We start from the raw sequence: 26109 nt of genomic DNA on the forward strand, positions 1-26109 counted from the left end.
TAAAAGCTCCATGTCTGAGAAAGTCGCACAAGGTTGAGGACATGCTTGTGGTAAAAACGTTGTGCAGACCAGTGCTTTAGGAAAAGAACTATAATCTAAAATTAGATTTAGTGCATATTTAACATTGAGACAAAGACTGCATTTCTTTGCCACTTAGTCTCCCTCTCTCTCATAAACACACACACACCGTTCTGAGTGAGTTTGGTGGAACAGACGAGGGTGGAGATGATGAAGCTGTCTCGTGAGCTGACCGACAGGCTGCCCGCACTGCTGTTGTGCCTCATCAGTGTCGACCCTTTATGGGTGTCAGAGTTTGTGCGCTCAGAGGGTAAAGACAGGTATGAACTCACGTCCTCCATTCGCTTGCTATCACCCTAAACAAACACAAACACAACCCACATAAACACACCTTACAAATACACCGGTTTGTACACATGTTGTCTTATCACAGCTTTACATCTCAACATGTTTGTAGGAGAATAATAAAAACTCTCCTCTGATGCCTGCTGTTCCAAATATCCCCAGGGTCTGTGAAGCTGCCGGTCGAATCTTATCTACAAACAACCAGTGTGGCTTCAGGTTTTCAATTTATCCAAGCAAGAGCCACATCTGATAGTCATTAGCATCAAGTGGATCAGGTGTGGCTCCTGCTTGGCTGGTATAAAAATTCTCTCTCTCATTTGGGGATTCAAACCATTCTCACAATCACCCTTCATGACCCCTAAAGACATCGGTCCCTCTCCATAACCCACTACAGTGTTTACTAAAAAACAATCAGAACAAATGTGTTTATTGACATGCTCACAGCTCCAAGATCCCTGTTTAATCCTGAGCTCAGTTTATTGTGTTGTTTCACATGTTCTCCTTGTTTTTGGGGTTTCTCCATTTCCTTAACAAAAATAACTCAATAGCTGGCTAGAATGTGCTAAAATTGCCTGTAATTGAGGATGCATGTGTGAAGTGTCTTGTGATGGACTGGTGTCCCATCCAGGATGCATTACTCTAAAAAGTCTATTAATAATCTCATTTATTTTTATTGTGTGTATGTATATAAAAGTTAGTAATTTTCATTAATTAGTTTTGACATTCATTTGACACATAAACCATAAAATAGTTGATTAAATCGAGAAGTGTCACACTAGGCATTCTCATCACTGCAGAACCATTTACAGTACTGTAAGTGAGAAAAGAAACATCACATTTTTTATCTAGTTCTGTCCCAAATGCGGGGGGGCACGGTGGCTTAGTGGTTAGCACGTTCGCCTCACACCTCCAGGGTCGGGGTTCGATTCCTGCCTCCACCTTGTGTGTGTGGAGTTTGCATGTTCTCCCCGTGCCTCGAGGGTTTCCTCTGGGTACTCCGGAGGTCATGTCATTCCTCCCCCGGTCCAAAGACATACATGGTAGGTTGATTGGCATCTCTGGAAAATTGTCCGTAGTGTGTGAATGTGTGAGTGAATGAGAGTGTGTGTGTGTGTGCCCTGCGATGGGTTGGCACTCCGTCCAGGGTGTATCCTGCCTTGATGCCCGATGACGCCTGAGATAGGCACAGGCTCCCCGTGACCCGAGGTAGTTCGGATAAGCGGTAGAAGATGAATGAATGAATGAATGAATGTCCCAAATGCAGGGTTTTTTAATCCTAGGGCACTGGTGTGCCATAGCTTCAAACGTTTTCTGTATGGCATCTCATTGTGGAAGGAGAACTTAGGGCATGATGCCTTGCCTTTTTATAAGTGTACAAAATTAGCTTCATAACTAAAAATGTCTGTTAAATAACTGTCTAGTTTAAAGCTGCTTGAAGTTTATTCTAGATGTGAAAGAGAATGACTTAATAATAAACACCTTCTCTAAATCCATAATCACACTGGACATCTGCAATCTCCTCCACTGACATACAATAGAGGTCATTTTTCCGTATGATTTTTTTCTTTCTGCCTGCTAGAAGTTAGCAATTTTGGCATTGCTGCAACCCATCTGGATAAAGATCTATTTGTTCATCTCCAGTTAAAACCTGAATACTAATCAACAGATAGAGATGGTTACAAACAGTATGTCCTTAGGCATATTTAGGACTCAATCTGTCCTGCACATCTGAGGGTAAAAATACTTCAATACGGCTAACATCGTTTGATTTATTGCCCTGGGTGACACTATAGATACCTATTTAAAGTGACAAGACCAAGAGTGTGTGTATGTGTGTATCTGACCTTAAATACCACCAGGTCATGTGGTCCATCCCGCATCACTGTGCCATCCTCCTTCATCAGACGCACAAATGCCATGGCAAAGTTCTTCTCACTCTTATCTTTTGCTGCAGAGAACGAGGCAATGCAAAAAAAATATGAGATTTGCCAGACACCCTTATACAGAGACACTTATGTTTATGTCATTTATACAACTGAGCCAATGATAAGTGCTATATATTAAAAGTGCTATAAAAAAAATAATAATAATTGAATTGAATAGTTGAGGGTCTTGCTCATGGGCCCAGCAGTGGCAGTTGCTGGTGTCGAGATCTAAACTCACAACCTTCCAGACAGCAGTCTAACATTTTTACCACTGAGTGTGTTACTGAAATTATTGTAATTATTCAAATTGCTGACGTTATTGTTTATAGCAACCACTAAATACTCTATAGCTACACTATGCACCTGTATGACAGGTATATTAGCACACATATATTGAGCTTTCTGCACTTGTGATACATCGTATGCGGGTATGGATACAGAAAAAGGCATTTTTCTGGTTTGCCATTCTCACCTCTGGCTTGATCATTAAGCCTCTAAAATCTATAAATCTACATCAAGCTGCATTGTGACCATGTCTATTGTTAAAAGCCTTATACAACTAAATGCGAATTAAGCTGAATGTAGACAGACAACATGCCTTGGAACAGACATTATCCCTTCTTCACACAGAACAAAACACTATGTAAAAGCTCTTGTAAAAGAGCTGCTAAAAGACTGTTAATTTAAGGTGAAATAAAGAAGTTCCTTAGTAGAAACTTGTGCACAATAGTGTATTGTGAAAGCGTCATGGTGAAATATACTACGGGGAAAAAAAACGACTGAAATCGAAGTTGTGATGAAGATAAGAGAGAAGAAGAAAAACTAGCAAGCAGTTCTCACACTCTTGAGAAGAACGATGCCGAAACATGAAGCGCAAGTGAATCCTCTGCATTTCCTCCAGAGGGATCGCCACCTACAGGAAGCAGAGACATCTCATTCCCACATCTTTCATATGGTTATTGGACATTTTAGATTTGCTCACACTTCAATTTGATTATAAATTCTCTCTCTGATGGACTGAGAAGATCGAGATGAACGACTTTTGTTTTAACAAGTGGACTTACAAAGTCAGTTGTTACATGAAAGTCATGTCACTCCAATTTTTATAGTGTGTGATATAATTTTATGAAGATCTCAGTGCAACTAGCTGTGAAGGACATCTACAACTCAAATTTAGGCTGCACAATTAATTATATTTTTTAATCATGCTCATAATTACTGGCACCTTAAACAATTAGACTGCACTAAAACTTGTTCAGCTTGGATAAAGTTAGCAAACCTTAAATATTACTTTATTAACATAAAAAGTGGAAAAAAAACTTGCGCTTTCATTCATATATTTCCTTAACATAAATAATAATAAATAATATATTTTCCAGCTACACAACCTGCCACAATGGCATATGTACTTAATTTATTTGTGTTAGCATTCTATTTTGAAATATGTACTGTATATTTAGTACAAATATTATTATTATTACATTATTTATTATAGTAAATGTGATTATAATTGTAGCCATTATAGTACAGCTTTGAATGACACTATTATTAAACATTAATCCAGCTACCCTTTTATGAATGTTTTTACAACTTGCAGCTATTTTTGCTGTAAAACTTTTTTTTTAAATGTATGAATATAAAAAAGTTCAACCTTAAACGTTTCCATCCAGCGTGGTTGTTTTATCTGGTAGTAGATGACAGATCTGTATTCAGTTACTGGTTTATCACCTGCTCCTAAACAGATAGCATCCTGGTGAAATAAAAAGAATAAATGTTGACAATCAGTTTCCCAAACTCTGAATGTAACTCAGTCTTTTTCGATACATTAGATAAGTTCAACATGTAACTACGCTGATTTTTAAATGTACCTTATGTACCGTATGCGCTCATTCTGTACAAACTTAGAAACATACCCCTCAGTCTGTCTAGTAAGCACTAACCAGTAATAGCCAGTTAGAACCTATACAGTTCCAAACATCACTACTACAAATGTATGCATCTGTACATATTAAATGTATAAAATGCAGTTAAATCACCAACTGCATTTATTAATAACCATCAGTTTTTTTCTTCTGTGCTGCTGGATTAATTAATAACAATTCATTAGAACAATAATTATGAAAGAAAAACACTTTTTTATTTTCCTTTTTCCTATATAGCTGTCATTCAAGTGGTTATTTTTAACAGATCAACCAAATAGAACACCAAATAGAAAACCAAATAGAAAACCAAATAAAAAACCTAGAGAACCTAATAGTTCGTTTGCCTACTTAGTGACCAGTAAATTTAGAGTGAGTTACATATAGTGCAGGTTTCATTTCAAGACCAGCACACATCTAAAAGTTGATAATATTAGATAAATGAGGAAAAGAATTCATAGACAGCTTTGCACAGAGCCAGAGATAGATCACTAATAGTGTCTGAGAGCATCAGAGAAGTGAATGAAAGTTTTAATAAAATTACAGACACCATCTGGTTATTTAACCTTAGATCAGAAATCAAACTTACTCACCGTTACCATTTTGCCCTCCTCATCACACACAAGCATGATGACCTCTACGTTCTTCTGTGTAGTTTTGTTGTACTTGTCAAAGTCTCCTGAGTGCAGGGTGAGGTAGATATCATTGCGGATGTCTCCTGGCATGATGATCTCTGGAAAGCCCAACTTGCGGGCCACAACAGTGCTTCGGTCCACAAGGTGGGGGTATTCCTTACGGATCTGAACAATATCACCAACCAGAGCCTTCATCGTCACCCACAAGCCTGTAGAACAAGTGTACTGTAAAAAACTGATGCATAATATAAATATAAGCAGTTTGAAAACATGTTGGCGGAGCGCTCTTTTGCAGCTTGGTTGGATGTTTTTAGAATATTAAAGAAACTGTTTGGTGAAAAATCAAATTTATACAATTTTCTACTACTACTGACTTATACTTAATGAGCTAACACATGTATAGCGTTTAATGTTTGCCTTTTTTAGTTTTTCGCTAGTGCTATGAGGCTGATATAACAAGTACTAAAAGTCTATTTCATCTTTTTCATGAATAAACGTTCAGTTGTTTAAAACCTCTTTAAACAGCATAATTAAGCTTTCAAAGTTAAATACAGACTACATGAACTAATAGAACAAAACTATATAGTCATCTCTGGGGTACAATCACTCGGTTGTACCAAAAAAATCATTTCACTGTAAGATAGTTGTCAGTTAAATTTGTGCAGTGTTTAGTTAAACAGCAAGTTTTGTAATACATTTAATACATTTCATAAAAATTACATTACTGATAAACTGCGTTTGTTTTGAGACTTGAAATTTTTTGACTGAGATATTTATTACTTGATTTCAACATTAGTCTTGTAGCTCCAATGCAAAACTAAGCAGTCTAAAATAAGACCTCGTACATCAATCTTGGTTGATCGACTACACTTGTAAGTGCAAAGTTTTTCCATTTGTTCTTTTAATTGACAGAAGAACATGAGATTTCGTGCAGAACTGCATGCAGGACCTCATTTACAATCAGATGGCGTTCAAAACTCAGACACTTCTATCAACAAGAGCGAATTTTTTATTCGATTTCCAACAACTGAACTTGTAAGACAAGTTATGACCACTAACACCTGCGCCTAATCAAAGATTTTGTGTATCTTCTCCCAAATGGCTCATATTAGATCTACAAAGAAAAACTAATCTCATTTCACTTGATATAAAGTGTATATCACTGACATGCAACTATTGCGCTTTTCTGGATTCCCATTCTGCCCACACTGCCCACCACTCTGTAGTGTTAATGAAAGCTATAAACCTCAGCTTGTGAGTCCCTAAGGTAGATCATTATAATCCAGACCTATGCTCTTTCTTCTGTTTGGAGGATTGCACACTGGATACGATGCTGTAATAAACCTGTAGCAAGGAGAAATAATACTACTTAATAGCATGTACTTTAAAGCAAGAATCACAGTCTTACCCTGTCCTCCACTGTCTCCTCTGGAGGTGGTCACTTTGGTCAGGAGGGTATGAAGAAAGTCGTTCTCAGCCATGACTCTGGACACACAAACATATATAAATATATATATATTTATAGGACATTTAGAAGAAAAGGCTACAAGACTAGTCACTCCACAAGATAAATGACAGTAGGTTAAATAGGTGACAGGCAGTGAACAGCGAAAGATTAACGACTTGGACGATAAGAGTCTAAGAAATGAGAAAATTTCAAATGAGGCAGGAGAGTGGAAGAAGGGAATCGATAACTTACGGCTGAAAAGGAATAAAGTATTGCTTTTCTTCATCACACTCTGTCTTTCCTTTGATGATGTCGGAGATGTCCATCACTGTGAAAATGATGACAAAGACGGATTGCTTCATACTCAAACAATAACTCTAGAGAGAGACAAACAGCCATCTTTCCAATTTTATATAAAGCAAACGGTATGTCAAATATATTCATTTACAGTATATACCAGCATCAGCGATTAAGCTATATCAAAACTTATAAAAATGTGATGTGATAATGAACTTCACATATTTATTTTTAAAGTGACAGTGTGTAGGATTATTGTTAAAAATTAAAAACATGAGTCATGAGACACTATACAGAGTTTTTTAGCTGAGTCAGCCTGAAAGTCCTGTAACAGTGATTCACTGTCAGTGATGTGTCAGGGATGATGGGTCAAAATTGGTGGGAAATTTGTACGCATGCGTGAGTCACCAGTTCAGGTACATCAAATTGCATCACAGCACAACAGCAGTAATGAAAGAAGCCTGACTACAGTACACAGTGCCAGGCATCCAATCAGAGAGAGAGAACAAATCAGGAGTCAGAGTGAGAGTCAATAAGAGGAAGAGGAAAATGGACATACGAACATTACAAAATTTTAACCCAAAACTCCAGTCTTTTTTAATTCTGGTGCTTAGTCTGCATTCCCACAATGCAGCATGTATTCAAGTTTTCGCATTACTTCCTATTAGTTGCGGAGGGCTTCACACTACACAATTCATCACTCAAACTGTTAACAGACTGAGAAAATTGCCCCTTAGAAACATTCACACTACATGCCAGGTCACCATGGAAGCTAGCGAGTCAGTGAGTTGATGGAAGGCTAGTGAATGATCAGCTTTATCTTTGTTGTGCAGTACTGTATTGAGGTTTAGCTAGGTGTTTTTTGTGGTTTTTTTGTGTTTAGTTAGGTGTTTCTTGTGTATTTTACACTCATTTATACCCGGCAACAGATAACGAGAAAGAAGTTAATGAACAAAGTACACAGATTTGATGAGTGAATACACAAAGCACACAGACAGGGTAATAAATATGCACATGTTGAAAAAGAATATTGATGATAGTTTTGTTCTGTGCACTGTATATTAGTAAGACTAGTTAGTGAGACTTCATGTCCAGCACACAGACATAAGCCAACACTATGAGGTTGCAGCAGTGCAACTAGGAGGTGTTGCACTTTAACCTAACACAGTAACTGTGACAATTACACTGATGCACACAGTTTTTGTTAATATTATTATAGTTCATATGAAAAATAGTGCATGACAGTGCAGAAATCCTGTATTCTTTAAGCCACCGTAATGCCTTGAACAATGACATGGCATAGAAATGTGTTAAACAGCTGTCGAATTTACACTCGACATAGAACCATAATAGACAAAAGCTAAATAAAAACAGAAGCTGTTTCTGCAACAAGACTCTTCTTGTCTAATCCTGTGTCCTTATGCATTCACTGACCCCTAAGCCATATAAACTCTATCCTGCTTCCAGCTGTGTACCTGCAACCCCAAAAGGCCTGCGCAGTCCCATCGTGCATTTCTTATGGGTCTCCTTCAGGTCCATACGGCCAACACGTACAATCTGACATATGAGATAAATCTTCTCTCTGTTTAGGTCCTTGTTCCCTAAATCCTAGAGAGACAGACAGAGAGACAGACAGACAGACAGACAGACAGACAGACAGACAGAGAGAGACAGAGAGAGAGAGAGAGAGAGAGAGAGAGAGAGAGAGAGAGAGAGAGGGAGTGAAAGAGAGACAGACAGAGAGACAGACAGAGAAAGAGAGAGAGGGAGAGAGAGAGAGAGAGACAGACAGACAGACAGAGAGAGAGAGAGAGAGAGAGAGAGAGAGAGAGAGAGACAGACAGACAGACAGAGAAAGAGAGAGAGGGAGAGAGAGAGAGAGAGAGAGAGAGGGAGAGAGAGAGAGACAGACAGACAGAGAGAGAGAGAGAGAGAGAGAGAGAGAGAGAGAGAGAGACAGACAGACAGACAGACAGACAGACAGACAGAGAAAGAGAGAGAGAGAGAGAGAGAGAGAGAGAGAGAGAGAGAGAGAGAGAGAGAAGGAAAGAGGGTATTACTTTAGCAGAAAGTTTACAGGTAGGCGATATGAGAATGTTTTTTGCTCTCTTTATAGTGTGCGATAATACACTTGATCTATTTGGCATGATGTTGCCCTCTAGTGTTAACTTACAGTAAACACCACCTTCAGGTTGTTGAGCATTTCAACATCTTTAGGAAATCCTTTATCCCCCCATCTTATTAGATAGTTCTCACTAGAGAAAAAGAGAGAAGGTCACGTATGGTAAAAGATTGTAGTACAATAATCTGCAGTCAGATATCCAAAGGACTTTAATTTCAGCCACAACACAAGTTTACCAAGGGCATTTGTAAAGCTCAGGTCGTTTTCAATATAGAGCTTGTATACTCAGAGAAGCTTCTAGATTTCTTAATGTTATTCTTTTATGGATAGATGGTGTACAATATTCAGTCTGTGCATGCACAGTGATGAGGACAATAGCCGTGATGAAGCTGTGCTGTGTGAGACAGTCTTGTAAAGATGAAGTAATCAGAGCCACACCTGATGATCACTTGTTTAAGGGGGTCATACAGAGACATGAAGAGCTCGGATTCTTCTCCAATGCGACAGACGAAATTGCGCACGAACACGTAGAGGCTGTGTGTGGGAGAGGACTGGATCCGTGCCGAGACTCCAGAGTGATCCATCTGGACATTAGACTGTAATATTGTATAAGAGTAAGTGTAAGGTGCAGCCATTTACATCATTGTCTCTCTAATTATAGTCTGGCTCAGCCACATCAATCACATCCTGATTGGACATTGTACAGCTTGAGTGGCAGCAGTTTGAATTCATTAACATGGACAAGACTGCCACATTTTCTTATAGCTTGGAGCTAATGGCATCAGTGTAATACAGATTGGTCAAAATCTCTCTGACCTGCTCTTCTTTGATGCGTTCAGTGATCTTAGCTGTGGCGTCCTCGTGAGCTCTGAACAAGCTAATAACACTGGCGTTGTCAGGGTCCAAGATATTACCGTTCACATCCCTCACTACCAGATCCAACTCCAGAATCCTGCACAGGGGTGAGAAAGTAGAGTTTGGATCAGAGAGAGCATAATTATCGCACATATATAAGACCAAAATAACCCTAAACATCAGTATCAATGTTTAAATACACACTGGGTATTGGTGAATGTAACTAAATATGAACACATTAATCGGATTAAACAGAAATGTGTTATAAGCATATAAATAAAGATATGGATAGAGAAAGATTACCAGGCTATCCGGGTGTGCATAGATATAAAAAAAAAATTTGTGAGTACAAGTGTTTTTTTTAATACAACAGATGTGAAGCTTGTGTGAGCAAACTATTTATATGAATTGCTGTGATGGAATTACAAGATTGATTCATTCAACCTCACTAACTCCCTGATCAAGATCACAGAGGTTTGAATAAGACCACTAGTTTTTTATATTGTAGGAAGGAGAACTAAATTTTAAAAGAACTGTAAAATAACTTTGTATTGGATTAAAAAACAATCCTGCTGCATCTGCAGTTAAGGCCAATTATAAATTGAAGGCATGCTGAGGTTTAAGAAGTGACAGAACCAGAAGTCACGAGCCAAACTGACAGTGTTGGCATTTTAGTGGTAGCGCTTTTATTCCAAATATAGATATGAATGTTCTGAGCACTAAACAGATACAGCTCGTGTTGCAACACATATTGGTTTCACACACTGAAGCATCATGTACACATTTGCACTTGCACACACCCTCATCACTGCCTTTTAAAAGAAACTGATGAGGGTGTGTGCAAGTGCAAATGTGTACATGATGCTTCAGTGTGTGAAAAAGGTTAGACAATATACTGTAAATAGATATTTTAAACAATTTTCAGGGCTTTGATTACTCCATGTCACTTTAATTGCTTTGCACAGTATAGATTCTATGTCAGCAAATTCAAAAAGTTATAGAATAATGATTGTAAAAATATTATTTATAAACTTTAGGATAATCAGAATTAAATACTGTACAATCAGAGTGAATGTGCTTTAAAATCACAACAGTCAGAGACACAGGAGTAAATAAAAAAAACTACAGTACTTGTTTCCATAGTCGATTTTAGATGTGACTTTCTGTTTTAGTTCCTTAAACTCATCTCCAGGCAGCGTGCCAGAGAGCAGCTGAGAACGCCACTCCATCAGATCCCACATCAGTGCCTGCACCTGGCTAAATCTGTCCTTCTTATTCACCTGCAGTGTTAAAAAGGGCCACTGCTCAGTCAGGAGGTAGAGGATAGAAGTAAGCAGTGATTAAGAATAAGGAACTACAGAATAGATATTTACACACATAGCATAAGTCTGTAAAATGCATGTACACATTCACCAAGACAGAAAAATCACACAGTACCACAAATAACTGCTTCCAAATGCTGCCCCATTCCCTTAGTGTGGTGGTAACTTCCTTCACCAGGGGCATTTCGGCAGAGGTCACTTCCTCTTCATTTCTATAGCGCACCACAAAGAAGTGTTTACTGTTATAATTCTCTATGTTGTGCTGTAAATTATTGCATACTCACTATAAGTATTACATACAGTGTGTTGTGTGTGTATTGACTCCCTTACCAAGACAAAAAGACTTGTACTTGGTGAATAAAAGACTTAATTTGATTTCAGAAACAGAAACATAGAATATGTTTATATAATGAAGTGCTGACTAATGAATAAAAATAAGAAGTCACTCACCCTCTTTTTTCAATGATAACCTCTTTCAGTTCAATGAAGTTTGCAGGAAAGGCACCCTGTAGTACATGAAAATTACATCACATGGGGTTTAATTTAGATGTGAAACAGATGCAGGTTATGAATTATTAAAATTTCTACAAACACCCACTTACTTTCTTCTCTTTGTTCCGGCCAACGTATCCCATATACCAACCTGAAAAATCACCAGCTTTTTATTTATTTATTATTATTGTTATTATTTTTTTATATGATGAAGCTTTATAATAGCTCTTTTCAAACTCTTTCCACAACAGCACAATAAATTCAACACTACACCCCTCCCAACCCACCCCTGTTTCAGAAACAACATGGTGTTTTTTGTTTATTTATTGTTTAATGCAACATTAACATTATACAGTATATTAAAATGATAATAATAGTGATGATTATAATGTTAAAAAATTTACAGTCAAAGCCTTTATGTTACAACCTTTAAGTTTAGTCTGTGATAAAAAATTGGAAGAGTCGTCCATTGGAAACCATGTCTATTAAAAAAAATGTCTATTAATTTTTTTTCTGAATAAATACATTGTCTAATATAATTTAATACTGGACATTCTATTAAAACATGTCTTATACATAAGACATTTTTACACAGGTTTAAGAAACATTAAATCATAATCTATTACTGAAATAGTGGGTTTATTATTAAGTGTACAAGAATATTGTGGCTATATATAAAATTCGTACAGCGTTTTATACCTAATATTTCCAAGGTCTAACTTGGCATTATTCAAAAGATGACTTGTTATTGTATTTAATGTAATGTCACGTGACTATTCCAGCAAACTTTAAGTAATTTTCCACAGGAGTAGATTATATTTTCTGTTTGTGTTTTATATTGTGTGATGTCATTTCCACCGGCCTAATTGTTTGCCACCAACGCGCAGAGCAGCTTGGCACGTGGGCGAGGCAGAAGGGCTGTAAATGGGTTCCGTGGGTTCAAATGTAGCAGATTAAGTTAAGATTTTGGTCAATATCTGTAGATGACATGTTTTTGTTTCTGTAGTGGTCACATAGTATGCTTAATTGTTGCTGTTTGTGCGTATATTTGGAGTGTTTTGTTAACGAGCTGTACAAGTTAGCTTTGAGCTATTTGAGTTGCCGCCCGTGCGCCTTTATGAGAGCGGGTTTCTTTCACATTGCTTAGTAAAAATGCATAAAATGGTGGACTATGTTCTTAAAACATCATTCAGTTTGCTTCGAGAAGTATATGTTCCTTTTGTTTCTAAATTTCTGTGTGTTTGTGTGGTATTTGATCAGAAACAAGTGCAGTGTTAATGGCAGCAGTGGTTGACTTTTGTTTCTTTTCACACTCCTCAAAGATACTACAGAACTGAGTGTGTTTCGATATGTAATAATCCTTGTCCTGTCTTTAATAATAAACTGACATGGTCCACCAAAGCCAGTGGTGTTGTGACGTGAGACGAAGTACGCCACATTATTACTGAGCCATTCAATTAACCATATCAAATTCTCTAATGTTTATAGGAGCCTAATGAAAAATATAATTGTTGATAATGGTGTATTTGTTTATCCCTTCACAGACTTTTGGGAATGCCAGGATTACTTCCTTATGAACTTTTTAAGCAGGGACCATCCATCTCATTTCCTATTTTAGAAAACACTATACCAAGACTGCCACTTCACTGCTCTGGTTCATTGTAATGGCTCATTTAGCATAAAAACCTTAAAATGTCAGATGCTTAGCCTCTATTTGGTGTTAGCGGATGGGATTATAATGCTAAATATGCAGGTCCCAATCAGTGTTTTAAACAGAAGAGCCTGGAGCAGTGCATCTCATGATTAAACCCTATTTTTCTCTCAGACCTAGTTAGAGTAGTTTGCGGTTTTATGGCTTCACCCAACAAGATAAAAAAAGTAACCATCTAAAAAATACGTATATGAAACTGACAGTATCGACTCATATCGGAAAATGCTAGCAAAACGTAATATATGATGGGACCTAGTCCTCCAGTATCCAGCAATGTCATTCTTACCTTCGCATGTTTTCTCTATGTGCACTGTTTCACCCACAGCAAGAGACAGCTGCTTCTCTGATTTTGCTGCAAAATTCCACTTAACTAAAAAGAAAGTGATAGAGTGAATTAAAGATAAAGTGAATTTTTTGTTTTTCAAAGAAAGTTGCTTCTGTAAGCTACAAATACAAACCTATGCTTGCAGCCCTTAAGAGGAGTCACTACAGATAGAAATAATGTCAGTCATCGCTTGATAAATCGCAAAGAACTTCTCCCACACTAGCAATAAATTGTAACAGAAATGTGTTTATTTCAGCATTTTAGTCCATTCAGGACCATACGCATCTAATTGTTAACTGTATTTGAAAATTCTTAAAGGCTGAGCTCTGCAAACAGTTGGCACAATTATGTAATGCACTATATGACAGTGTGTGATCTGTTCATTTCTGTTATGACCCTTAAAAACCTCACTTACACATGTGAAAAGATGAAATCATTGAATTTAAGTCAAGACCAAATATCAGTTTCTCTTAGGGTCAAAGTCTATCTGGAGTGTAACCAGGGAATGCCAAATATGAGCTTAATATACACAGCAGATACAACCTTATTCCATCACAGGCCATCATGCACACACATTCACACCTACAGGGGAATTCAAGTTTAATTTATATAATTCAGCTACCGGCATGTTTTGTGATTTTAACGTGGATTCCTACTGTATTCATATTTAGAACAACATAAATAAACATAACCTTATTGTTGGATTCCTGCTGTATTTTATAACGCATTTATACTGCATAATATGTTTATAATAGCATGTAGTGTTTTCTTGATTAAAACAAAAATGATATTCAAACTATTCTGTAATTCCTTTCTCTGAAGTGTGCCTTCCCGGTAATAAACTTTTCCATCCTGACATCAATTTTTTATTTACACACATCTATTTATTTGGATCAACTCACATTTGTACAGGTTTTAAGAAAGTCAACACTCATTTATTTTCATCTGTATTTATCTTTGTAATTGCCTCATTAGAATGGCACCTGTCACTTCTACAATCATGAGAGGATCAGCAGGAATCAGCGTCTAGTCAGGGAAATATTGCTCTTGATACTGTTAATCTGATGGTAGGTAATGAGTCTTTAACTACATTCAAACTTTTACAAAACTTCAGCTAACACACAATTTTCTCACTCAACCCAAAAGAATGGATCACATTAACCTAATTACCTAATTTACAGCCAATGTATCTGTCTTCTATACTCAAGCAATATAAACCAAACCCAGAAAAATTATTTTCTGTGTTTAAAATTATTAAAATTATATTAACACATAATTAAGATCAGGGGGCACGGTGGCTTAGTGGTTAGCACGTTCGCCTCACACCTCCAGGTTTGGGGGTTCGATTCCCGCCTCCGCCTTGTGTGTGTGGAGTTTGCATGTTCTCCCCGTGCCTCGGGGGTTTCCTCCGGGTACTCCGGTTTCCTCCCCCGGTCCAAAGACATGCATGGTAGGTTGATTGGCATCTCTGGAAAATTGTCCGTAGTGTGTGATTGCGTGAGTGAATGAGAGTGTGTGTGTGCCCTGCGATGGGTTGGTACTCCGTCCAGGGTGTATCCTGCCTTGATGCACAATGACACCTGAGATAGGCACAGGCTCCCCGTCACCCGAGAATAGTTCGGATAAGCGGTAGAAAATGAATGAATGAATGAATAATTAAGATCATCCACATTGTAAAAGTCTGTTTGAAAAGAATCTAGAATAAAGTTTATAATATGCGTTTGAAATTCTTTTCCAAGTTTCTTGAATTTTCCAAGAATTTTCCAGCATACACACAACTCTATACTCAAGTCCACAGTTTTTCCCTCTTTTTTCCCCTCGTAACCAGATGTTTCCTGTCAGTTGTTTACCTTACACAGAATTTTAGTGGTTGAAGGAAAAACTTTCAAATTTTAGATGCTTATGAACAAGCATTTGAGGCATCTCAAAGTTTCTCATATACTCATATACTGTATCATATATGAGCATCTCATATACTTTGAAGACAGAAACATGTGTGAACCAAAAAAAAAAATTGCTCAATTTTTTTAGGATGTTTTGGAACTTTTTAACGATCAAGACATTAGACACCAATGTAAATTTTCACGGAAATCTGACCAGCATTAATATGCCACATGTTTTAAACCATTAGTGATCTAAAGTGTCTTTATATGTCTTTTTAAAACGATTCCTAAAATGAATAATGTATATTTAACAAAGAAAAACACTGCCTACATGTTTAGAGTAGAAGCAGCATACAAACAGACACAATGTGTTACTGCACTTCTTAGTTCACTTTTTACTTCCTCTCTTGTTAACTTCCTTTGTGTGTGTGCATGTGCGTATGTGTGAGGCTGTAACCACATAAACACAGATATAAACGGCTATCAGATCACATGACCAGACATATCAGTAATTTTAAGGTTTAACATTTTTGATAGACTGGCAAACGGATTTGCAGATGTTGCATTCATTAAGCAGAAAAGGAGATATGACTGCAGCAAGGCTGAGTACAGTGCAAAGATTTGAAAAGTAAAGACATCTTTAGTCTCCCTATACTGTAGTGTTTCCTGCTATTAAGATTCACATCCTACAAATGCAGATTTCTCCAAAGGCAACAAAAATCAGTCGGAATTTGACATGTAATTGCTCGGAGGAAAAGTTCTCAAAGAGCAAAACTTGCCCTCAGGATGAACAATCGATACGTTGAACCACACACACACACACAGCATTAGTGTAAACCCTGCACTTATAATAGCTAAACTTTTCAAGATGAAACAGGTTGGTGAATATTTCTGTAAGTTTCTGTAAGTATATCTGCTGTATGATTTCAACTTAACTTTTTCAACAAAATTAAAGATTTGTGAATCTATCTAGTGAGCTGCACCTGCCCACATCCTGTGAAGCAGGAAGCCAAGTAAGCATCCACAGTTATACACACAAACACTCGTCAGATTACATGCCTGAAGTATTTAAACACGTACCAACACCATATCTCTCAGTGGAGGTCCTGATCCAGGGAGACATGTTGAAGCCAGACAAATGTTTTGTCCTTGTCTGTCTTTGCACGCCTCAAGTTCCTCTCTTTCTTTTTTACTCAGTCCTATCTCTTTTTCTGCTGAGTTTTTTGAGAGAACAAGTGCTCCTCCCTCTTACTCTTCCTTCCTTTTTTCAATTCTATATAAATTCTACCCATAATGCTGTTCTTCAAAGAGTATAAGCCTATTACGTCAGACTGTTCAGCAATATCCAAATAATCGTATCATTTCGGTTAGGACTGGAGATGTGTTTCTTAGCACTGTTTAACTGAACGTTAACTTCCACCAAGGTGATTTCCAGTCAAGTGGTACAATAACCTTAATCTTGGTAACTGAAATTTCTCATTTTCAGTTTGCAGACTCCAGTCTGTGACCACAGATAGGGCTCTAGACAACACTGGCTTCCCTCAGAGACAGGTTCACAGCTTCCTGTATAATTCCTGATATAAGTGTAAATGAGACCTTTATCATACACCTGGCCATGAGCAGCAATATGAATAACTGGAGTCAACAAATATCACACAGCCTCTGTATACTCTTACAGAAACAACAGAATGCAGGCCTGGGACAGAAATCTCACTAATGACTATGGTTTGCCAAAAGCAGTAAATGGAACACATGAAGTATGAAGAATTATTGGGCCTGCAGCTTACAATAGGTTCAATATGACCCATTTTTAAGTGGAGCAATACAAAAAAGTGCCTGTTTCCAAACATAAAACTTTATGTAATTTAATTATTCCCTGTAAATTAGTTTCAACATTTTATATTGGAGAGATTTTGTTCAGGTCCTGAGTATACGACTGCCAGAAGAAAAATCAAATATTTTGTCCTTCAAGCTGCAAATATATCATATTTATTCATTCGTTCTTTCTCTCTCTGGGCTGTTTATCCTACACAGAGCTTGCACAGAGCTTGGGGAATCAGGGCACAAGGCCAGGGTGGAACCCCACAGCAGGACACAGCTGCACACTCCAATTCACACATTGCCAGTTTTGAGTGTACTTTCATTTGTCACCGAGCATCACTAGGATCAAATCTGGAGCCACCACAATGCCTTAGAAAGATGTATTGACTTTGGGCATCCATTCATAAATAGTAAAGAGGTTCAAATCAAAGCTTTTATACTTGAAACTCTTTTGAAACACCTTCATGACAAGGGAGCAGAGGTTCAAATGAAAATGGCATTTTGAAGCATGACAATCCCAAGAAAAAGAACTAATGTCTGCATTTCTGAAACTGATTTTTTGAGAACTTTTCTGTCCCTTTACCAGCCTTCCTAGAGTCGGTGCTAGAGTAAAAATCATTTTTGAGAGGAAATGCCAGTAAACAAAATCATAAAGAATAACATTGTTGTAAAAGAAAAACAGTTGTATACAATTGTTTAAGTGGAAAACAGTGTATGGTTTTAAAAGGTGCCAATAATTTGACATTGCATAAGCAGAGGTGCAGAGGCAGTCAGGAGATGGCGCTGTCCTCTTACAGTTGTTTTGTGTGCAATTTGGTAAAGAAATCTTTTTATTAAACTAGTTATAAAACGTAGTACCAAATACTGAACTGGATGGTATACTGTAAATACAGTAGGCCCTCATCATAACATACCTCCATAGCATCTCACTCAGCTGCAGAAATGCATTATTATGCTATTATTAGCACAATGATTATTTGCACAATGAAAGAAAATCCAAAACGTTTACAAATGATCTTTAGGATTTGCTATTAAGGATCAATGCCTCACATTCCAGGGTACTGTTTTGATACTGAAATCAGGTTAATGACTGTGCAAAATTTCACATCTTCTCCTTGGGTCTATATGGGTTTCTTCCAGGTTCTCTTGGTTCCTCACATTGTCCATAACATGTTGTAAGTGGGCTAACTATGCTAAACTGCTGTATGCGTGTGCGTGGTGCCCTGTGATAGACTGGTGTCACAGTCAGTGTGTACTACTGCCTTGCTCACACCTTTCCTGAGCCCTGGATTCATCACAAACCTGACAAGGATGAAGCAGTTATTGAAGATGAATAAATTAATTGAGTTGCTTGAATGATCATACAGTCGTATGCAAAAGTTTAGGAACCCCTGACAATTTCCATGATTTTCATTTATAAATATTTGGGTGTTTGGATCAGCAATTTCATTTTGATCTATCAAATAACTGAAGGACACAGTAATACTTCAGTAGTGAAATGAGGTTTATTGGATTAACATAATATGCGCAATATGCATCAAAATGAAATTAGACAGGTGCATAAATTCACCCCAACAGAAAAATCACATCAATATTTAGCAGAGCCAACTTTAGCAGAAATAACAGCCTCTAAACGCTTCCTATAGCCTGTAATGAGTGTCTGGATTCTGATTGAATGTATTTTGGACTATTCCTCCTTACAAAACATCTCCAGTTTAGTTAGGTATGATGGTTGGCGAGCATGGACAGCCCGCTTCATATCACCCCACAGATGTTCAATGATATTCAGGTCTGGGGACTGGGATGGCCATTCCAGAACATTGTACTTGTTCCTTTGCATAAATGTCCAAGTAGATTTTGAGCAGTGTTTTGGGTCCTTGTCTTATTGAAATAAATATCCAGCCCCGGCGTAACTTTGTGCAAAGTGTGCTGAATTGTTGAACGATCCACAGTGACACCATCTGCAGCACGTTGATGTTGTAGGTCTTTGGAGGTGGTCTGTGGGCTGTTTTTGACCGTCCTCATCATCCTTCGCCTCTCCAATATTTTACGTGGCCTGCCACTTCTGGCCTTAACAAGAATTGTGCCTGTGGTCTTCCATTTCCTCACTATGTTCCTCACAGTGGACACTGACAGCTTATATCTCTGAGATAACTTTTTGTAGCCTTCCCCTAAACCAGAATGTTGAACAGTCTTTGTTTTCAGGTCATTTGAGAGTTGTTTTTAGTTTTTAGAGTCAAAGAGAACAACAACTTGCAATTGGCCACCTTAAACACATTTTCTCATGATTGGATGCACCTGTCTATGAAGTTCAAGGCTTAATGAGCCACCAAACCAATTGTGTGCTCCAATTAATCAATGCTAAATAGTTACAGGTATTCAAATCAACAAAATGACAAGGGTGCCCAAATTTATGCACCTGTCTAATTTCATTTTGATGCATGTTGCACATTTTCTGTTAATCCAATAAACCTCATTTCACAACTGAAATATTACTTTGTCCTTCAGTTATTTGATAGATCAAAATGAAATTGCTGATCCAAACGATGAAAATCATGGAAATTGTCAGGGGTTCCTAAACTTTTGCATATGACTGTAATTTACGACTGTAAGAGTTTTCTCTTTACCTAATGGTGAACTCTTTTGCTTAAAAGATAAAAACTTCTTTGTCTCTGTTTTTCAAAGAAAATTCTTTAACCTTCTATTTCAAATTTTCTTACCACTGAGGATATTACTAAGATACTTTGTGTGCTTCACTTTCTTTATATTGCACTTATTCTCTTCTGGTAAGGTAGGATTCTGACTCTGATCTGTTTAACTCAGTTGGATATAGAGTTTTTTATATGTTATTTGAAATATTGTGTTGTATAACATTGTCGATTTTCTAGTGCTGCTCAGAAATGACTGTTCATTTATACTAATTTGTTCTCCGATGTGAATTTTGGGCCTGTGGGAATACTACCATATTAAAAATAGGTTCACTTTCAACTGCAAATGATTTTTGTTGGATTTTTACTCACTATTCTCTCTAATATTAGTTATGGCTGATTTTCACCCATCAGTAATCTCTCCCTTATTACACGACAGCTACTAACAAGGAAGGTGAAGGATATCACATGCTTCTTATAAGGCACATGAACCCCGATGACCCTCTTCTTTTTGTACTGCTGCTCATGCAACATATGATTTAACACACAGAGGAAAGCGTGATCCACATGCATGAGCTCACAGATGTGGTTTATAGGGTGATGATCTTTGGATACAAGGTTCAGTCTCTATATTTTTCTGTTGAGGCAACTGCTAATTGTTGTTGTTGTAAACTTTGGTAGTAGTATTAGATACTTCACTAAGTAATGTTCCATAAAATGGGAGAATAAATACTACTACAAATGAAAAAACTTTACATAACCAAGCACTTAGGAAAATATTTTTTTTTCTGATTAGAAAAAAAAATCAATGCATTCCCACGATAGCCTCAAATACCTGCTGTTGGTTGAGAGAAGTGGAACCCAATGTGGTCTTCTGCCATCCTTCTAAATGTTCTGTGCATTATGAGATGCTTTTCTGCACACAATGGTTATAACAAGTGCTTATATGAGCCTGACCTCTCTGTTTCCACCAACAGAACTGTCATTCACTCACTTTTTTGTTGGTTTTCACTCTATTCTTTGTAAAATCTAGAGATTGTTGTGTGAAATTCCCAGAAGATCAGCAGTTTCTGATGTACCCTGATATATCTGCCCACCTGAAACCAACATCCATGCCATGGTCACATGGATCAGACGTTTTACTCATTCTGACATTTGAGGTTAACAATATACTATCTGCATTATTTTTACCTTGTGCTGCTGCCAAATGATTGGCTGGTTAGGAAACTGCATGAAAGTATAACAGCACTGACTATACTACAGAAAGGTCAACACTAATATATCATGCCTTTACAATCAAATACATTTACGGTCCAATCCTTTTAATAACAAACACATTTTGGTGATGATCTACTATAAAAACTATATATATATATATATATATATATATATATATATATATATATATATATATATATATATATATATATATATATATATATATATATATATATATATGTAATGATATATATGTAATAACCCGACCCTACACTCACTATATAGACCGGAGCACCAGGTTACTAATAGTTACCTTAACTGTTTCTCCCAATAAAATACCTATAATAATATTACAATACGCTAAACTAAAATCAATTATGACAAGTGAATAACAATTAACAATATTAATTAATATTAACAAAGCAAATATATATTTAAATAAACTTTAGGCAACAATATTAAATAAAAAATAAAATTCGCGTAAATCACATTCAGTTTCTCCAAATATACATAAACTCAAGTAATGTACACTTAATTAAAACCTTTAAACTAAACTGTTCCTACACACACACCAGTCACACAATCTCAACCTGTTGCCGGCCTAAAATGTAGCTTCTACTGCTGTTTGGCATCCACCCAAATTTCCAGAGCATAAAATTGTACAGATTGCATAAAGATTTTTATTGAATTTCTAAATTCTCAAAATAAATGTAATTCTATGCCACTGTTATGACGCATTAGAGACTGCTGTGTGATTCTGCAGCCATCACCATACTGTATATAAAGACATTTTAAGTGGGAATAACAGCAGCTTTGGTTCTATTCATAGTAGACACTGATTGGTACGTTTATATTTAAGAGTCAGGCATGTGCTCTGCTGAGTAAGACTTGTCAGGCTTGTGATACTTCAGGGAAACTATGTTTCTTCGATGATTGAAGTTTTTGTCACATGGCTTTCCACATACAATGACTTAACTGATTTAACTGTAAAGAAAGCCTTAAACAAAATGTCCATGCTTTAACCAAGCTTTCCTGGATCTTGACTTAAAATGAATTACAGAAGTGTTTTCAGTGTCTATTAAAACATATTCTCTAGCTAGTACAAATCAGGGTCTAGGTAACCCCTGTTAGAGAGGAGTTAATACCTTTTAATATTTCTTGTGTGCTCTGTTAGTGCACCATATTTACTGTTTAATGAAGATGGCGGTTTTCATTCATCATCTGAAGACAGCCAGTAAGTCAGTTGCTTGGCCAGCCAGGGGATGTTAATGACAAGGAAGATCCATGATATATGTCTTTTTATATCTTTTTTGTATCTTTAGGTATGGTGGGTTCAGTCAAGCCGGGTAAAATAGGAGAAGGCTGTGCAGTGCATAATTGGGGTGTGGTACGTGCTCTCCGGTAAGTGAAGGGTGGCTTTGTAGGCAAGCATTGGTGTTTTGAATCTGTAGCAAATCATGAAGGCAGAAATACAGTATAATAATCACAAAAAAGGTCTGACACCAGACCACAAGAAGAGACTGAAAACAAGCTACAGCTGCATTCTGGCTCAGTTGGAGAGGTTGTATGATATAGAGGAAAAGACCTGACAGGAACTTACAGTACAGTACAGTAATCCAATCCTGAGATGATAAAGGACTGAATAGGCAAAAAGTCTGCTGTGGAGAGAAATCCTGTAAAGAAGAAAGCTTGATGACTGATACAGTAAATTCTGCATCTCCTGAAAGTAGGCTTTCTATTTAACAGAGATGGCAAGGTGTATTACCTTTTTATATTAATACCAATATAAAATTAGATTAGACTGTCAGTAACACATGTACACAATACAAAATGCAAATATTATTTAACCTTTCTCTTAAAAGAACCAGAGCATGTTCTAGATCATCTTGTTGGCATGTTCAAGCACATGATTAAACTCATTTTAATGTTACATAAAGATCTGGAACAGTATCTGATCTGGAACAAACCTGACTTAAAATAAAATGAAATGATTATAGTTCCACCGGGTATTTTAATCAAGACCCAAAGACCTGTTATGATTGTATAGTATAGTACTGACGTGTGTTTTACGTATTTCTGCATGTACATTTCCGTTCACACAGTCAAAGTGACCTTACCGTGAAAGCAGACGTTTAATCGTGATAAACATCAGTAATATCTGTAGAACATTAAGCAAAACCACAAGGAGAAAAATGGGAGGAGCTTACTTTCAGGTTAGTGTGTGTGTACCTTTCACTACTAAAGACATGTGTGTACCTTCACTTCTAAAGACCAGTGGACAGTGAAATGGTTTGAGGGTCCTAAGAGACTGAAGAGATGTAGTGTCATCACTTCGTCTATTCATTTTAAGATTACACCTTAATAAAACATCTCTTACAGACAAAAACTACAATGTTCACAATGAATAAGCGACTATTATTCTACTGTAATTGTTATTATTACTCTACTAACTTGCAAAGCCTTGAAGGCCAAACATTGTATTTCTTGTATTCTCCTTCTTTATCTCTGTTTTTATCCTACTATAAATAAATTCAAAAACATTAACTCTCATTGATTGTCTTGCAATTGATTTGTTTGCTTATTTTTATTTTAGATCTTTTATATTTTATATCTCTTATTTACATATTATATTTGGTTAACAATATTTGCATTTTAAAGCAAAGAAATTTAAGATAAATGATTTCATATTTTCTTTTGATTTCAAACATCTGCCTTATTTCACAACCTATCCTTCATCTCTCTGGATTTCCTCTCTGTGGTTTTCTCTTCTCTAACACTTAGTCACGAGTCATTACAATGATGACATGATGTTAGATGTCACTGCAGCAGATATTACACGTTCGGCAATGCATGTATTATATGCTTTAGGATAAAATCCTAAAGGTGCTTAAAAATATTTTATAGAACAGTATTGATGAATTCTCCAAATTGATTTAATAAATCAGAAATACCGTATGATAAATATGTTGATATAACGTAATACTGCATGTTGATTAATTTTCTAAAAGAAATACTCTTTTCTTTTAGGATAGGATTACAATTAAGTCACAGGTTAGGATATAGGATAACAATAGGATTACAATTAAGTCACAGGTTTTTATTAACGTGCTTGTTCAGCAGGTTGCTATAGCAACTCATTGACATGCATTTGACACATTTTGAGTAATGTGATTTAGCAATAATTTTAATTAAATTTTCTGTGAGAAGATATTAAACATTTATTTAACAGTCATGAAATGAGTCTCCAGTATTTTTTACAGTTAAAGCTGCTCCTTTAGGTTCACCACAAGAACGCCTTGATTCTAAAATAAAATGATCCTTTCTTTGTATTATTAAGTTCATATGAGAGAAAGAAGAGAGGCTGGAGAGTGAAGAGTGAAGAGAGGCTCTAAAGTGAAGAGTGAAGAGAGGCTGGAGAGTGAAGAGTGAAGAGAGGCTGGAGAGTGAAGAGTGAAGGGAGACTCTAAAGTGAAGAGTGAAGAGAGGCTGGAGAGTGAAGAGTGAAGGGAGACTCTAAAGTGAAGAGTGAAGAGAGGCTGGAGAGTGAAGAGTGAAGGGAGACTCTAAAGTGAAGAGTGAAGAGAGGCTGGAGAGTGAAGAGTGAAGAGAGGCTTTAAAGTGAAGAGTGAAGAAAGGCTCTAAAGTGAAGAGTAAAGAGAGGCTGGAGAGTGAAGAGTGAAGAGAGGCTGGAGAGTGAAGAGAGGCTGGAGAGTGAAGAGAGGCTGGAGAGTGAAGAGTGAAGAAAGGCTCTAAAGTGAAGAGTGAAGAGAGGCTGGAGAGTGAAGAGAGGCTGGAGAGTGAAGAGTGAAGAAAGGCTCTAAAGTGAAGAGTGAAGAGAGGCTGGAGAGTGGAGAGAGGCTCTAAAGTGAAGAGTGAAGAAAGGCTGGAGAGTGAAGAGAGGCTGGAGAGTGAAGAGAGGCTGGAGAGTGAAGAGAGGCTGGAGAGTGAAGAGAGGCTGGAGAGTGGAGAGTGAAGTGTGAAGAGAGGCTGGAGAGTGAAGAGTGAAGAGAGGCTGGAGAGTGAAGAGAGGCTGGAGAGTGGAGAGTGAAGAGAGGCTGGAGAGTGAAGAGAGGCTGGAGAGTGGAGAGTGAAGAGAGGCTGGAGAGTGAAGAGAGGCTGGAGAGTGAAGAGAGGCTGGAGAGTGAAGAGAGGCTGGAGAGTGAAGAGAGGCTGGAGAGTGGAGAGTGAAGTGTGAAGAGAGGCTGGAGAGTGAAGAGAGGCTGGAGAGTGGAGAGTGAAGTGTGAAGAGAGGCTGGAGAGTGAAGAGAGGCTGGAGAGTGGAGAGTGAAGAGAGGCTGGAGAGTGAAGAGAGGCTGGAGAGTGGAGAGTGAAGAGAGGCTGGAGAGTGAAGAGAGGCTGGAGAGTGAAGAGAGGCTGGAGAGTGAAGAGAGGCTGGAGAGTGGAGAGTGAAGTGTGAAGAGAGGCTGGAGAGTGAAGAGAGGCTGGAGAGTGGAGAGTGAAGTGTGAAGAGAGGCTGGAGAGTGAAGAGAGGCTGGAAAGTGAAGAGTGTAGTGATACTGGAGAGAAAAGAGAGGCTCTAAAGTGAAGAGTGAAGAGAGGCTGGAGAGTGAAGAGTGAAGAGAGGCTGGAGAGTGAAGAGTGAAGAGAGGCTGGAGAGTGAAGAGTGAAGAGAGGCTGGAGAGTGAAGAGTGAAGAGAGGCTGGAGAGTGAAGAGAGGCTGGAGAGTGAAGAGAGGCTCTAAAGTGGAGAGTGAAGAGAGGCTGGAGAGTGAAGAGAGGCTGGAGAGTGAAGAACTGCCGTTATAATGTGTTACAAGTAACAGGAAGTAAATTGTTTCCTGCATATTCCACAACTGTGTAATGTGTTGTTCATTACTTTTAGTAAAAGAGGAAATCTGTGTGAATACTACTTTATACATTTCCAAAATGGAAATAAAAATAGCATGTATTTAAGCATAAAGGATTTCTTCATAAAGCACAGAGCATTGAAAATGAATGCTACAAGAAGATTACGATGAAACTATGACAATAAGTATAAGTAATGCTTTATTCACTCTCAAAATTGGAAACAAATCACAAATAATAAATAGAGTGTATTAAAGCAGGAAGGAAATTTAGCTACAGTGCATGGGAAAGAAATGTAATTTATACACAAACAAAGCAAGA

General features: G+C 37.4%; 1 protein-coding gene across 2 annotated transcripts in view; it reads right to left on the reverse strand.

Annotated features, from left to right (window-relative positions):
* LOC132856588 (dedicator of cytokinesis protein 2) overlaps positions 1–16535 on the reverse strand; it is a 109891-nt gene extending 93356 nt beyond the window's left edge. The window contains exons 1-17 of one of the 2 annotated variants that reach the window (XM_060886199.1): positions 16377–16535; positions 13375–13458; positions 11488–11528; positions 11336–11391; positions 11001–11097; positions 10695–10843; positions 9525–9660; positions 9147–9304; positions 8760–8841; positions 8062–8194; positions 6542–6617; positions 6251–6327; positions 4801–5051; positions 3940–4038; positions 3129–3201; positions 2208–2311; positions 188–374 (exon numbers count right to left, since the gene is read on the reverse strand). In XM_060886199.1, the coding sequence (XP_060742182.1) occupies positions 188–374; positions 2208–2311; positions 3129–3201; positions 3940–4038; positions 4801–5051; positions 6251–6327; positions 6542–6617; positions 8062–8194; positions 8760–8841; positions 9147–9304; positions 9525–9660; positions 10695–10843; positions 11001–11097; positions 11336–11391; positions 11488–11528; positions 13375–13458; positions 16377–16419 (1846 nt within the window). In that variant the 5' untranslated portion in view covers positions 16420–16535. Of the gene's footprint in view, positions 1–187; positions 375–2207; positions 2312–3128; positions 3202–3939; positions 4039–4800; positions 5052–6250; positions 6328–6541; positions 6618–8061; positions 8195–8759; positions 8842–9146; positions 9305–9524; positions 9661–10694; positions 10865–11000; positions 11098–11335; positions 11392–11487; positions 11529–13374; positions 13459–16376 lie in introns of both variants that reach the window. The other variant, XM_060886198.1, reaches the window with a different exon arrangement.
* Positions 16536–26109: the final 9574 nt, after the last annotated feature.

Source organism: Tachysurus vachellii, chromosome 14, assembly GCF_030014155.1.
Source record: "Tachysurus vachellii isolate PV-2020 chromosome 14, HZAU_Pvac_v1, whole genome shotgun sequence".
In the NCBI taxonomy this organism is placed as follows: Eukaryota; Metazoa; Chordata; class Actinopteri; order Siluriformes; family Bagridae; genus Tachysurus; species Tachysurus vachellii.